Source organism: Heptranchias perlo, chromosome 35, assembly GCF_035084215.1.
Source record: "Heptranchias perlo isolate sHepPer1 chromosome 35, sHepPer1.hap1, whole genome shotgun sequence".
NCBI lineage: Eukaryota > Metazoa > Chordata > Chondrichthyes > Hexanchiformes > Hexanchidae > Heptranchias > Heptranchias perlo.
The window spans coordinates 8,934,870-8,950,206 of NC_090359.1; the positions used below are offsets into that span (position 1 = coordinate 8,934,870).

The following is a 15,337-nucleotide window of genomic DNA, read 5'->3' on the forward strand; positions in this document are numbered from 1 at the left end:
CCTCCTGGTACACTAACCATTCTTGGTACACTAACCATTCCTGGTACACTAACCCCTCCTAGTATACTAACCCTTATATGCTGGTCAGATTCCTTGTGAACCCACCGCACCACGTTTGACCTATGCCCATGGAGCCCAGTCTGATGACTAACCTTGGTAAGTGAGTTTGAAATGGCTGATGCTGATGGTGGAGAGACCCTCAGTGTCTCTATATGCCTTTCCAAGCAAGTAATTACTTGGAGTGTCCATGTCCACTCTCGAATATTAAACCTTCCCAGGACACCAACCCCTCCTTGTATGTGGACTTCCAAAAGGCATTTGATAAAGTGACAAATAATAGATTTGTCAGAAAAATTGAAGCCCATGGGATAAAAGGGGCAGTGGCAGCATGGATACAAAATTGGCTAAGAGACAGGAAACAGAGAGTAGTGGTGATCGGTTGTTTTTCGGACTGGAGGGAGGTGTACAGTGGTGATCCCCAGGGGTCGGTGCTGGGAGCACTGCTTTTCTTTACATATATTAATAACTTGGATTTGCATGTACAGGGCACAATTTCAAAATTTGCAGATGACACAAAACTTGGAAGTGTAGTGAACAGTGAGGAGGATAGTGATAGACTTCAAGAGGATAGAGACAGGCTGGTGGAATGGGCTGACACATGGCAGATGAAATTTAACATAGTGAAGTGCGAAGTGATACATTTTGGCAGAAAGAACGAGGAGAGGCAATATAAACTAAATGGTACAATTCTAAAGGGGGTGCAGAAACAGAGAGATCTGGGGCAGTATGTACACAAATCTTTAAAGGTGGCAGGACAGGTTGAGAATGCAGTTAAAAAGGGCACAGAGTACAAAATCAAGGAAGTTATGATGAACCTTTATAAAATGCTGGTTCGCCCACAACTGGAGTATTGTGTCCAATTCTGGGCACCGCACTTTAGGAAGGATGTGAAGGCATTGGAGAAGGTGCCAGAAAAAAATTCCTAGAATGGTTCCAGGGATGAGGGACTTCAGTCACATGGTTAGACTGGAGAAGCTGGGGTTGTTCTCCTTAGAGCAGAGAAGGTTGAGAGGAGATTTGATAGAAGTGTTCAAAATCATGAAGGGTTTAGATAAAGTAAATAAATAGAAACTGTTCCCATTGGTGGAAGGGTCGCGAACCAGAGGACACAGATTTAAGGTGATTGGCAAAAGAATTGGAAGCAGATTGAATCGTTCAAAAAGGAATTGGATAAATACTTGAAGGGAAAAAATTTGCAGGACTACGGGGAAAAAGCGGGGGATTGGGACTAATTGGATTGCTGTGAGAAAGAGCCAGCACGGGCTCGATGGGCCGAATGGCCTCCTTCTTTGCTCTAAACCTTCTATGAAGCTATGATTCTATGTACAGCTGCATCAGAAGGCAACAGAGGGTCGCACTGCTGTGTGCACATTGACTGCTGTAGTACCCTACATTACAACTATTGAGAGGTTATGAGACACTCTTTTAAAGTGAAGGTTCATTCTTTCATGTCTAATTACCCAAATTACCATCCACAACTCTGCTGCCCGTATCCTAACTTCCAACCCTTTCACCCATCACCCCCTGTGCTCGCTGAGCTACATTGGCTCCTGGTCTGGTAACGCCTCAATTTAAAATTCTCATCCTTGTTTCCAAATCTCTCCATGGCCTCGCCACTCCCTATCTCTGTAACCTCCTCCAGCCCTACAACCCTCCGAGATCTCTGCGCTCCTCCAATTCTGGCCTCTTGTGCATCCCCGATTTTAATCGCTCCACCTATAGTGGCCCTGCCTTCTGCTGCCCAGGCCCTAAGCTCTGAAATTCTCTCCCTAAACCTCTCCATCTCTCCACCTCTCTCTCCTCCTTTAAGTCGCTGCTTAAAATCTATCTCTTTGACCGAGCTTTTGGTCACCTGTCCGAATATCTCCTTATCTGGCTTTGGTGTCAAATATTGTTTGATAATCGCTCCTGTGAATTGCTATGGTCTTCGAGAGGGTGCAGAAGAGATTTACTAGAATGATTCCAGGGATGAGGGACTTTAGTTATGTGGATAGACTGGAGAAGCTAGGTTTGTTCTCCTTCGAACAGAGACGGTTGAGAGGTGATGTGATCGAGGTATTCAAAATCATGAAGGGTATAGGAACATAGGAACAGGAGTAGGCCATTCAGCCCCTCGTGCCTGCTCCGCCATTTGATAAGATCATGGCTGATCTGTGATCTAACTCCATATACCTGCCTTTGGCCCATATCCCTTAATACCTTTGGTTGCCAAAAAGCTATCTATCTCAGATTTAAATTTAGCGATTGAGCTAGTATCAATTGCCGTTTGTGGAAGAGAGTTCCAAACTACTACCACTCTATAGACAGAGTCCATAGAGAGAAACTGCTCCCATTGGCAGAAGGGTCAAGAAGCAGAGGACATAGACTTAAGGTGATTGGCAAAAGAACCAAAGGAGACATGAGGAAAAACTTTTTTACACAGCGAGAGGTTAGGATCTGGAATGCACTGCCTGAGGGGATGGTGGAGGCAGATTCAATCATGGCCTTCAAAAGGGAACTGGATAAGTACTTTAAAGATAAAGTATTGCAGGGCTACGGGGATAGTGCTGGGGAGTGGGACTAACTGGATTGCTCTTGCATCGAGCCGGCACGGACTCAATGGGCTGAATGGCCTCCTTCAGTGCTGTAACCTTTTATGATTCTATGGGAAGTTTTATTGCATTAAAGGCGCTATATAAATGCAAGTTGTTGTTGCTATTAAGTGGGGGATTAGAGTCACATGTGGGCCCAGGCTGGGTACGGGTGTGAGGTTTCCTTCCCTAAAGGACATTGGGGATCCTCTTGACATCGTCAATGGTCACGTTTTCCCTGCTGCCAGTGCAAAAATGAACGGATTTATTAAATTCACAACTTGTCACAGTGAGATTTGAACACTCGACCACCGAACCCTCTGTCAGTGTTGGAACTCAGCAATTCTCCAGCTCCCGTATCGCCCACTGTTTCCACTCCTCTCCCCTCTCTTTGTTGGAGGTGGTCTGTGAACCTGTGGGGTTTGATGTCAGTAATATAAGGCAGTGCTAAGGGAGTCCAGATTCTGGCCTGCTGCACTCAATCCTTCCACCTCCATACTCACAATGTGATGTTGCAGTCAGACTGTTGCCTGATTTCAGATCAAGTTAACAATGTTCGTGTAGATTCATTAAATTTGAACAAAGTCCACAGTGGTGAAACAAAATTGAAAATAGAAAAGTGGAGGAAGTATTGCAGAGAGATTACAGGAATCTGCTCAATTGAGAAGATTTCGCAACAGGAAGATTATTTATACCAACTCCCATAAGAGAGAGAGGCAGAGAGAGAGAGAGAGAGAGGCAGAGAGAGAGAGGCAGAATCAGAGAGACAGAGACAGAGAGAGAGCGACAGAGAGAGAGGCAGACAGAGAGACAGAGACAGAATCACAGAGAGAGAGGGAAGGAGAGAGAGAGGGAGAGGCAGAGAGAGAGAGACAGAGAGAGGGAGACAGAATCAGAGAGACAGAGAGAGGGAAAGCGAGGCAGAGAGAGAGAGAGAGGCAGAGAGAGAGAGAGAGGCAGAGAGAGAGAGAGAGGCAGAGAGAATCAGAGAGTCAGAGACAGAGAGAGCCAGGGAGAGAGAGTGACTGAGAGAGAGGCAGACAGAGAGAGAGACAGAATCACAGAGACAGAGAGAGAGGGAGAGAGGCAGAGAGAGGCAGACAGAGAATCAGGGAGAGAGGCAGTGAAAGAGTCAGGGGGAGAGAGCGATAGAGAGAGAGAGGCAGACAGAGAGAGAGAGACACAGAGGGAGATAATAGAGAGACAGATAGAGAGGGAGAGAGGGAGACAGAGAGAATCAGAGAAAGAGACAGACAGACAGAGACAGAGAGAGGCAGGGAGAGGGAGAGAGAGAGAATCAGAGACAGAGAGAGAGGGAGAGAGATAGAGAGAAAGAGACAGAGGAACACTCACTGGAATGAGACAGACAGACAGACACAGCAGACATTAAAAATTCCACAGACAATCTGAGCGAGTGAGCAGCATCAAAAGACTAAATTGAAGTCCCAGGATTCCGGTGAGTAAAACGAGTTCTGTTTCTCAGATGTCGAACATCACTAACAATAACTTACGTGGTCATTTATCGCATTGCTGTTTGTGGGATCTTGCTTTGCTCAAATTCGCTGCAGCATTTCCCACATTATTTTACTGAGTACCAGGATGGTACTCAGTAAAATAATGGGACTCAAAGCGGATAAATCCCCTGGACCTGATGGCTTACATCCTAGGGTCTTGAGGGAAAGTGGCAGTAGGGATTGTGGATGCTTTGGTGATAGTTTTCCAACATTCTCTGGACTCGGCAAAGGTCCCGGCAGATTGGAAAACTGCTAATGTGACACCGTTATTTAAAAAGGGTAGTAGGCAGAAGGCTGGAAATTATAGGCCAGTTAGCCTAACATCTGTGGTGGGTAAAATTTTGGAATCTATTATTAAGGAGACAGTAACGGAACATTTGGATAAACATAATTTAATAGGACAAAGTCAGCATGGCTTTATGAAGGGGAAGTCATGTCTGACAAATTTGCTTGAGTTCTTTGAGGATATAAGTACAGGGTGGATAAAGGGGAACCAGTGGACGTAGTGTATTTAGACTTCCAGAAGGCATTCGACAAGGTGCCACATAAAAGATTATTGCTTAAGATGAAAAATCACAGGATTGGGGGTAATATTCTGGCATGGGTGGAGGATTGGTTATCTAACAGGAAGCAGAGAGTTGGGATAAATGGTTCATTCTCGGACTGGCAACCAGTAGCCAGTGGTGTTCCACAGGGGTCGGTGCTGGGTCCCCAACTCTTCACGATCTATATTAACGATTTGGAGGAGGGGACCGAGTGTAACATATCAATGTTTGCAGATGATACAAAGATGGGAGGGAAAGTAGAGAGTGAGGAGGACATAAAAAACCTACAAGGGGTTATAGACAGGCTGGGTGAGTGGGCGGAGATTTGGCAGATGCAATATAATATTGGAAAATATGAGGTTATGCACTTTGGCAAGAAAAATCAGAGAGCAAGTTATTATCTTAATGGCGAGAAGCTTGAAAGTACTGCAGTACAAAGGGATCTGGGGGTCCTAGTGCAAGAAAATCAAAAGGTTAGTATGCAGGTGCAGCAGGTGATCAAGAAAGCCAACGGAATGTTGGCTTTTATTGCTAGGGGGATAGAATATAAAAACAGGGAGGTATTGCTGCAGTTATATAAGGTATTGGTGAGACCGCACCAGGAATACTGCATACAGTTTTGGTGTCCACACTTAAGAAAATACATACTTGCTCTCGAGGCAGTACAAAGAAAGTTCACTTGGTTAATCCCGGGGATGAGGGGGCGGACATATGAGGAGCGGTTGAGTAGATTGGGACTCTACTCATTGGAGTTCAGAAGAATGAGAGGAGATCTTATTGAAACATCTAAGATTGTGAAGGGGCTTGATCGGGTGGATGCGGTAAGGATGTTCCCAAAGATGGGTGAAACTAGAACTCGGGGGCATAATCTTAGAATAAGGGGCTGCTCTTTCAAAACTAAGATGAGGAGAAACTTCTTCACTCAGAGGGTGGTAAGTCTGTGGAATTTGCTGCCCCAGGAAGCTTTGGAAGCTACATCATTAGATACATTTAAAACAGAAATAGACAGTTTCCTAGAAGTAAATGGAATTAGGGGTTATGGGGAGCGGGCAGGAAATTGGACATGAAGCTGAGTTCGGATCGGTCAATGCCCTGTGGGTGGCGGAGAGGGCCCAGGGGCTGAGTGGCCGGGTCCTGCTCCGACTTCGTGTGTTCTTGAGATTTGTGGTTGGGATCAGATCAGCCATGATCTTATTGAATGGCGGAGCAGGCTCGAGGGGCCGATTGGCCTACCCCTGCTCCTATTTCTTATGTTCTTATGTTCTTATTACAACCATCACTGAATTTCAAAAGTACTTCATTCGCTGTGGGACAGCCCGAGTTTGTGAAAAGTGCTCTCGGAATGCAAGTTTTCTCATTCTGAACTGCAAAGGTCCATTATATTTATTTCCTCATTGGGGAGCTGGTCATTAAAAGAAAGTTTAAACCAAAGCTGTGTGCTGAGCATAAGTCCGAAACTGCAGCAAAACGATATCTCAATTTATGGTTCAATACAATGATTTAACAATAATTTCCAGTAATTATGTAATGAATCATTACTGATTTGTGCACATTCTCACAGCAGAGTGAATTCCTCTTTCTATCGTTTCAATTCAATTGAGGGGCTTGCTAGATCACTTCAGAAGGCAGTTAAGAATCAACCGGGACTGGAGTCACATATAGGCCAGACCGGGTAAGGATGACAGGTCTCCTTCCCTAAAGGATATTGGTGAACCAGTTGAGTTTTTAAGACAATCCGACAGCTTCATGGTCACTTTTTATTTCCAGATTTTTTAATTGAATTCAAACGAACATACGAATTAAGAGAAGGAGTAGGCCATTCGGCCCCTCGAGTCTGCTCTGCCATTTGATAAGATCATGGCTGATCTGATTGTGAACTTGACCCTACTTTCCCGTCTAGCTACTATAACCGTTGACTCCCTTGTTAATCAGGAATCTATCTAACTCATCCTTAAAAATATTCACTGACCCTGCCTCCACCGCTCTCTGGGGAAGGGAGTTCCACAGACTCACCACCCTCTGAGAGAAAAAAAATCTCCTCATCTCCGTCTTAAATGGGAGATCCCTTATTTTTAATCTGTGGCCCCTAGTTCTAGTCTCTCCCACAAGGGGAAACATCCCGTCAGCATCTACCCCGTCAAGTCCCCTCAGGATCTTATATGTTTCAATAAGATCATCTCTCATTCTTCTAAACTCCAGTGTATGCAGGCCCAACTTGTCCAACCTTTCCTCATAAGATAACCCCCTCATCCCAGGAATCAGTCGAGTGAACCTTCTCTGAACCGCCTCCAAAGCAATTATGTCCTTTCTGAAATAAGGAGACCAAAACTGCACACAGTATTGTAGATGTGGTCTCACCAATGCCCTGTACAACTGTAGCAAAACATCACTATTTTTATATTCCATTCCCATTGCAATAAATGACAACATTCTTTTTGCCATTCAAATTCTCAAAATGCTGTGGTGGGATTTTGAACTGAAATTTCTCTGGGATACTATTCCAGCATCAGAATCACTACACTATTGTATCCTGTTTGGTCAGAATTAACTGCCTGAAGCCCTCCCACAGGCACCAACAACTGATCTTTAGTCCTCACACTAACGCATTTAGAAAGAACCTGCATTTATATAGCGCCTTTCACAGCCAATTAAGTATTTTTGAACTGCAGTCACTGTTTTAATATACGACACGCTACAACCAATTTGCGCACAGCAAGCTACCACAAGCAGCAATGCGTTAATTACCAGATCATCTGTTTTCGTGATGTTTGTTGAGGGATAATTATTGGCCAGGGCACCAGAGAGAACTGCCCCTGCTCTTCTTCAAAATAACATCATGGGATCTTTTACACCCATCTTAGATCACCGATGGAGCCTCAGTTTAATGTCTCATCTCGTCCTGTGCACAGATTGTCCATCCCCCATTTTAATCGCTCCACCACAGGCGGCCGTGCCTTCAGCTGCATAGGCCCTAAGCTCTGGAATTCCCTCCCTAAACCTGTCTGCCTCTCTACCTCTCTCTCCCCCTTTAAGGCGCTCCTTAAAACCTACCTCTTTGACCGAACTTTTGGTCTCCTGTCCTAATTATCTCCTTATGTGGCCCGGTGTCAATATGCGTCTGATTACTCGCCTGTGAAGCGCCTTGGGACATTTCACTGCATTAAAAGCGTCAAGTCTGGACTTGAACAGAGGAGATTGTGGGATGCTTCGATCAAGGTGATAATTTAAAATTATGATGGGCCTGGACAGAATAGATAAAAGCAGACTGTTTATAGTGATTGAGCGATTTAAAATGAGGGGAACACAGATCGAAGATTGAATGTAAGAGATTTAGAACAGAGAGGAGGATAAACTTCTTTGCACAGAGGACTGTGAAGCTGAGGCACAACCCGAGTTAATCTTTGAAGCAGAGACTACGTCAACATTTCGATAGGTAGTGAATTAAAGAGCGATGAAGGGATTTGAGAACAGGGCGGGATCATATTACTGCTTGTGTGGAGGATAAACCTCAGATCTACTTCATGATTCCGGAATGTTCCTTTTCTGCTTCAAGCCTCCCTTCCCTGCAGGTATTTTATTTTGCCCTTGGGCCTATTCCTTGCAATTTTTGTTTAATGCCTTTCCACTCCCTCACTGACCTTTGACCTCACCTCATGCGGTCCCATTAAGCATTTTGCAGAGCATTGGACCTCACACGCTGACTAAAAGCGAAAGACAGGAAATTCAGAGCACAGAAACAGGCCATTCGGCCCAACAGGTCCGTGCTGGTGTTTATGTTTCTCATGAGCCTCCTCCCACCACTCTTCATCTAACCCGATCAGCATATCCCTCTATTCCTGTCTCCCTCCTGTGTTAATCTAACTTGCCCTTAAATACATCTGTGGTATTCGCCTCTACTCCTTGTGGTAACGAGTTCCACATTCTTACCACTCTCCGGGTAAAGAAGTTTCTCCTGAATTCCCGATTGGATTTACTAGTGACGATCTGATACTGGGAATCTGAGATAAAATCAGAAAACGTTGGAAGCTCTCAATGGATGAGGCAGAGAGAAGGAAAAAGATAAGCTTTCATTAAAAGCTCGGTCAGTCAGTCAGTTCTGACAGAGGGCCGATAACTAAACGTTAACTCTCTCCCGAGATGTAAGACTGCTCCGCTGAGTGTTTCAACCACTTTGTGTTAGGGTGAGAGGGCCCTGTGCCTGCTGACAGCGGTGCCTGGTGTGAAATGATTTATGGACCATCTCAACCCAAGTCCTAGTCAGCGGGGAAAGTAGAACAACACTGCTTTTCTTAAATTAATTCTCGGGATGTGGGCGTCCCTGGCAAGGCCGGAATTTATTGCCCGTCCCTGGTTGTCCTGAGAAGGTGGAGGTGGGCCTTCTCCTGGAATGGTTTGAGACAACAGAGTGACTTGTTAGGTCACTTCAGAGGGCAGTTAAGGGTCAACTACATCGGGGTGGGACTGGAGTCACATGTAGGCCCAGACAGCGTAAGGACGGCATGAAGTGTCAGCCTAGATTATGTGTGGAAATCTCTGGAGTGAGGCTCAAACACATGACCTTCTGACTCAAAGGCAGGTATGCTACCAGTGAGACATGGCTGAGACTGTCAGTACAGCAACTTTAATATAGTAAAACATCCCAAGGTGCTTCACAGGAGGGTAAATTAAGGGAAAATTTGACACCGAAACAAAGAGCGAGATGTTCGGACAGGTGACCAAAAGTTCGGTCAGAGATAGATTTTCATGGAATCATACAGCACAGAAGGAGGCCATTCAGGCCTTCATGCCTGTGCCGGCTCTCTGAAAGAAATACCAATGAGACCACCCTCTACTGCATTTCAAGGTTCTTAAAGGAGGAGAGGGATGGGGAGAGGTTCAAGGAGGGAATTCCACGGCTTAGGGCCTAGGCAGCAGAATGCACGGCCGCCAATGGTGCGGCGATGCTAATCGTCGATCCGCAAAAGGCCAGGACTGAGATACGTTCTATCAGTGCAAATTGTTGTTGTTGTAGTTTACCAACGGCAGTGTTTAAAGGGGACTGTTTCTAACTTCAGAATGAGGACAGTTCTCCTGATACATAGACCCTAAAATACAGAGTGGGATACAAACAGAGCGAGACTCAATAATCAAACAGCACGGGAAAAAGTGTCGGCAAAGAAACTCCCAAACAGTCTAACCCCGGTGCCATCGTTTTGTCCAATTTCAGATTCTATGAAGGATGGGTGACCCGACAGTATTCACACCTGAAGCTGACTCCACTTTTACAGAGAAGACCTGGTCCTCGGGAGGGACTTCATATCCGTGGGTCCAAGTGAATATCGATTCCACAGGCAGCGCCAATCTCACAAACAACACCCGCGACTGCGAGGTCAGCGCCAACTTCCAGTACCTCATGTTCCCCATCGTTTACAGCGCTGTGTTTATCTTTGGCGCAGTGTCGAACTGCTGTGCCCTGTGGTACCTCTTCAGGAAGAAGGGCGCCTTCTCGCCCTCCGACGTGTTCATGGTCAACTTGGCCGTGATAGACCTCATCTTTGCTGCAACCCTTCCCTTCAAAGTTGTCTACCACTCCTTGGGGAACGACTGGATCTTCGGCGAGCTGGCATGTAAAATCACCGGCTCCCTCTTCTTTGCCAACATGTACGGCAGCACTTTGTTCCTCACTTGCATCTGCCTGGATCGCTACATCGCTGTGGTCCATCCCATCAGATCTCTGCAGCTCCGCAGGCCCCGCTATCGGGTGGTCGCCTGCTGCCTCATCTGGCTGATCCTGGCCGCCAACCTCCTCTACTTGACCCTCCGAGGACCGCTGACCAACAGCTTCCCCAACGGAAAGACGGCCTGCCTGGAGAACTTCTCGTCGGGTTCCTGGAGCAGGCGCATCTCTGGGATCAGCATCGCGGCCGCGATCATCGGCTTCTTCATCCCGCTGGTGCTTATCCTGGTCTGCTACCCGCTTATCGCCAGGAAGCTGCTGGAACCCACCGCCGGCAAAAACACCGTGCACGCGGTGAAGAGGAAAGCTCTCCGCACCGTGCTCCTGGTGCTGATGGTCTTCCTCATCTGCTTCGTCCCCTATCATCTCAACCAACTCATCCACACCCTCAGGCGCATCCAGCTGCTGTCCAGCTGCCGGCTCATCCAGTTCACCTACTCCGCCCGACGGGTCACCATGGCACTGACCAGCCTCAACAGCTGCCTGGACCCTCTGATCTACTCCTTCGCGGGCGACATCTTCAGGTGGAGAAGGTTCTGCTGTCGGGAGGAGGCTCTGAGTAACATCAGCCTTCGAATGAAAGGCACGTCGGAGAGGAAGACTAGAGTGACTGGCTACTGAGATCCCAAGGCTGGGATTTTCCGATCACTGTGATCCCAGGGCTGGGAATTTCTGATCACTGGGATCCCAGGACTGGGAGTTTCTGATCACTGAGATCCCAGGGCTGGGAGTTTCTGATCTCTGAGATCCCAGGGCTGGGAGTTTCTGATCACTGTGATTCCAGGGCTGGGAGTTTCTGATCACTGAGATCCCAGGGCTGCGAGTTTCTGATCACTGAGATCCCAGGGCTGGGAGTTTCTGATCTCTGAGATCCCAGGGCTGGGAGTTTCCGATCACTGAGATCCCAGGGATGCGAGTTTCTGATCACTGAGATCCCAGGGCTGGGAGTTTCTGATCTCTGAGATCCCAGGGCTGGGAGTTTCTGATCACTGTGATTCCAGGGCTGGGAGTTTCTGATCACTGGGATCTCAGGACTGGGAGTTTCTGATCACTGAGATCCCAGGGCTGGGAGTTTCTGATCTCTGAGCTCCCAGGGCTGGGAGTTTCTGATCACTGAGATCCCAGGGCTGGGAGTTTCTGATCTCTGAGATCCCAGGGCTGGGAGATTCTGATCTCTGAGCTCCCAGGACTGGTAGTTTCTGATCTCTGAGATCCCAGGGCTGGGAGTTTCTGATCTCTGAGATCCCAGGGCTGGGAGTTTCTGATTGGTGCCCAGGGCTGGGTGTTTCCGATTGGTGCCCAGGGCTGGGTGTTTCCGATTGGTGCCCAGGGCTGGGAGTTTCCGATTGGTGCCCAGGGCTGGAAGTTTCCGATTGGTGCCCAGGGCTTGCCCATGATGAAGGACATTTGATGCTGGGAGGGAATGACTCTGAGCGACTAATGATATTGCAGCACCTCCACTGGTGGGAGACTGTAATTACAGCATGACCCAAAAAATACAGACACCTCCTCTCTCAGAGAGACACTCAAACACACACTCACACACTCTCCCACTCTTTCTTTCTCTTCCACACACACTTTCCAGGAGGGGTCATTCGAGTGTGATCAGGTGGAGGAGCCTTTCTCACCCCCAGTGACACTGGGCCTCATTGCCGTGCTCCCACTGTTGCCCCAACACATCAGCTCAGCTGCAGCAGGTCATCAATCTCTCACTGTACAGACTGACTGTACTGTTGATTATCGATCTCTCACTGTACAGACTGACTGTGCTGTTGATTATCAATCTCTCACTGTACAGACTGACTGTACTGTTGATTATCAATCTCTCACTGTACAGACTGACTGTACTGTCGATTATCAATCTCTCACTGTACAGACTGACTGTACTGTTGATTATCAATCTCTCACTGTACAGACTGACTGTACTGTTGATTATCAATCTCTCACTGTACAGACTGACTGTACTGTTGATTATTGATCTCTCACTGTACAGACTGACTGTACTGTTGATTATCAATCTCTCACTGTACAGACTGACTGTACTGTTGATTATCAATCTCTCACTGTACAGACTGACTGTACTATGGATTATCAATCTCTCACTGTACAGACTGACTGTACTGTTGATTATTGATCTCTCACTGTACAGACTGACTGTACTGTTGATTATCAATCTCTCACTGTACAGACTGACTGTACTGTTGATTATTGATCTCTCACTGTACAGACTGACTGTACTGTTGATTATCAATCTCTCACTGTACAGACTGACTGTACTATGGATTATCAATCTCTCACTGTACAGACTGACTGTACTGTTGATTATTGATCTCTCACTGTACAGACTGACTGCACTGTTGATTATCAATCTCTCACTGTACAGACTGACTGTACTGTTGATTATTGATCTCTCACTGTACAGACTGACTGTACTGTTGATTATCGATCTCTCACCGTACAGACTGACTGTACTGTCGATTATCAATCTCTCACTGTACAGACTGACTGTACTGTCGATTATCAATCTCTCACTGTACAGACTGACTGTACTGTTGATTATCAATCTCTCACTGTACAGACTGACTGTACTGTTGATTATCGATCTCTCACTGTACAGACTGACTGTACTGTCGATTATCGATCTCTCACTGTACAGACTGACTGTACTGTTGATTATCGATCTCTCACTGTACAGACTGACTGTACTGTTGATTATTGATCTCTCACTGTACAGACTGACTGTACTGTCGATTATCAATCTCTCACTGTACAGACTGACTGTACTGTTGATTATCAATCTCTCACTGTACAGACTGACTGTACTGTTGATTATCAATCTCTCACTGTACAGACTGACTGTACTGTTGATTATCGATCTCTCAATGTACAGACTGACTGTACTGTTGATTATCGATCTCTCACCGTACAGACTGACTGTGTGTTGGGAATTGCCGGATTCTCTTTCATGTTCTGATTGGCCTGTGGACAAAATGCTTTTGTTGTAAATAGTTGCAATAAAATAATCCAAAACTTCCAGCTGGTCTCCAATTAATGTCCTTTCAATCACTTTTAAACGTCTTTTCAATCTGTTCACCCTCCTCTCAGATCGACAGGGACCTCACCAGGTCAGACAGCGAGTGTTGGGTGGGTATTTGTGTGTTGAGAGCATCACCGTTTCGTTCACACCTGAACTCAGCTGATCTGTGTTAACACTGACAGACACTCACACACACACACGCCTGAACTCAGCTGATGTGTGTTAACACAGACAGACACTCACACACACGCCTGAACTCAGCTGATGTGTGTGTTAACACAGACAGACAGACATTTACACTCAGACACACACCAGAACTCAGCTGATGTGTGTTAACTCTGACAGACACACACGCACCCGAACTCAGCTGATGTGCGTGTGCACGCACGCATACAGACAGACACACATATACAGTCATATCCATACACACACATATGCGTACTTATATACACATAAAAACACACAAAAACACACGCAAGCATTCAAACACACACAAACTCTCACTCACACGCAAACACTCATAAACAGACAGACATACACATACTCACACACACTCACACACATACACATATACATATACATACTCACACACACTCACACACACATACACATATACATACTCACACACACTCACACACACATACACATATACACACTCACACACACACTCACACACACATACACATATACACACTCACACACACACTCACACACACATACACATATACATACTCACACACACTCACACACACATACACATATACACACTCACACACACACTCACACACACATATACACACTCACACACACACTCACACACACATACACATATACATACTCACACACACTCACACACACATACACATATACACACTCACACACACACTCACACACACATACACATATACACACTCACACACAGTCACACACACATACACATATACATACTCACACACACTCACACACACATACACATATACATACTCACACACAGTCACACACATACACATATACACACTCACACACACACAGTCACACACATACACATATACATACTCACACACACATACACATATACATACTCACACACAGTCACACACATACACATATACACACTTACACACACTCACACACACATACACATATACACACTCACACAAAGTCACATACACATACACATACACATACTCACACACACTCACACACACATACACATATACATACTCACACACAGTCACACACACATACACATTTACACACTCACACACACACTCACACACACATACACATATACATACTCACACACACTCACACACACATACACATATACACACTCACACACACACTCACACACACATACACATATACATACTCACACACACTGTCACACACACATACACAAACAAAAATTTGCACTCGGCTCTGTCTCCAATCGAGGTGTTGAGGAGACTCGAGCGTGTGCAGCGATCCCGGTCGATCTGACCCCATTTCGGACAGACTTTCTCATCGGGGCCAGGTGCTGAAACCTCCCTCGGGGGGCTGTGCCTCACAACATGAGCAGTCTCCCAGGAACCCCCTCCCTGCCATTTCACTCTGCGCCGTGGGGTTTCCTGTACGGGCTGCTCCTGCACACTCTCCACTCCCTGGCCCTCGTCTCTCGCCCGGACACACCCTGGCGGACCATCTCCCCATCCGGCGGAGGCGGAGATCCCCAGTGGAGGGCTCTCTATGCGGGAGTCCTCCCCTGTACCACTGGGGATGTGGAGTGGATCAGCCCCGATAAACAGGGTGTTAAACCACTTCACAGACTCTCAGGCTGCCTGAATATTTTGGCGGCCTGGATGAGTCCGTGTTCCAGGTGCATAAAGGGGGCTGCAGCCACTATTTAAGGGGAC

At 46.5% G+C, this 15,337-nt stretch overlaps 1 protein-coding gene across 1 annotated transcript; it reads left to right on the top strand.

Moving 5' to 3' along the window:
• Positions 1–3,376: 3,376 nt before the first annotated feature.
• LOC137302008 (lysophosphatidic acid receptor 6-like) lies at positions 3,377–11,080 on the top strand. The gene is made up of 2 exons (XM_067971718.1): positions 3,377–4,086; positions 9,896–11,080. The coding sequence occupies exon 2, from the start codon at positions 9,908–9,910 to the stop codon at positions 11,024–11,026; it is 1,119 nt and encodes a 372-aa protein (XP_067827819.1). The 5' UTR covers positions 3,377–4,086; positions 9,896–9,907; the 3' UTR covers positions 11,027–11,080.
• The last annotated feature ends 4,257 nt before the right edge of the window (positions 11,081–15,337 follow it).

Coding starts and splice junctions, on each gene's coding strand:
- LOC137302008 (XM_067971718.1), top strand. CDS start 9,908: ATGGGTGACCCGACAGTATTCACACCTGAAGCTGACTCCACTTTTACA.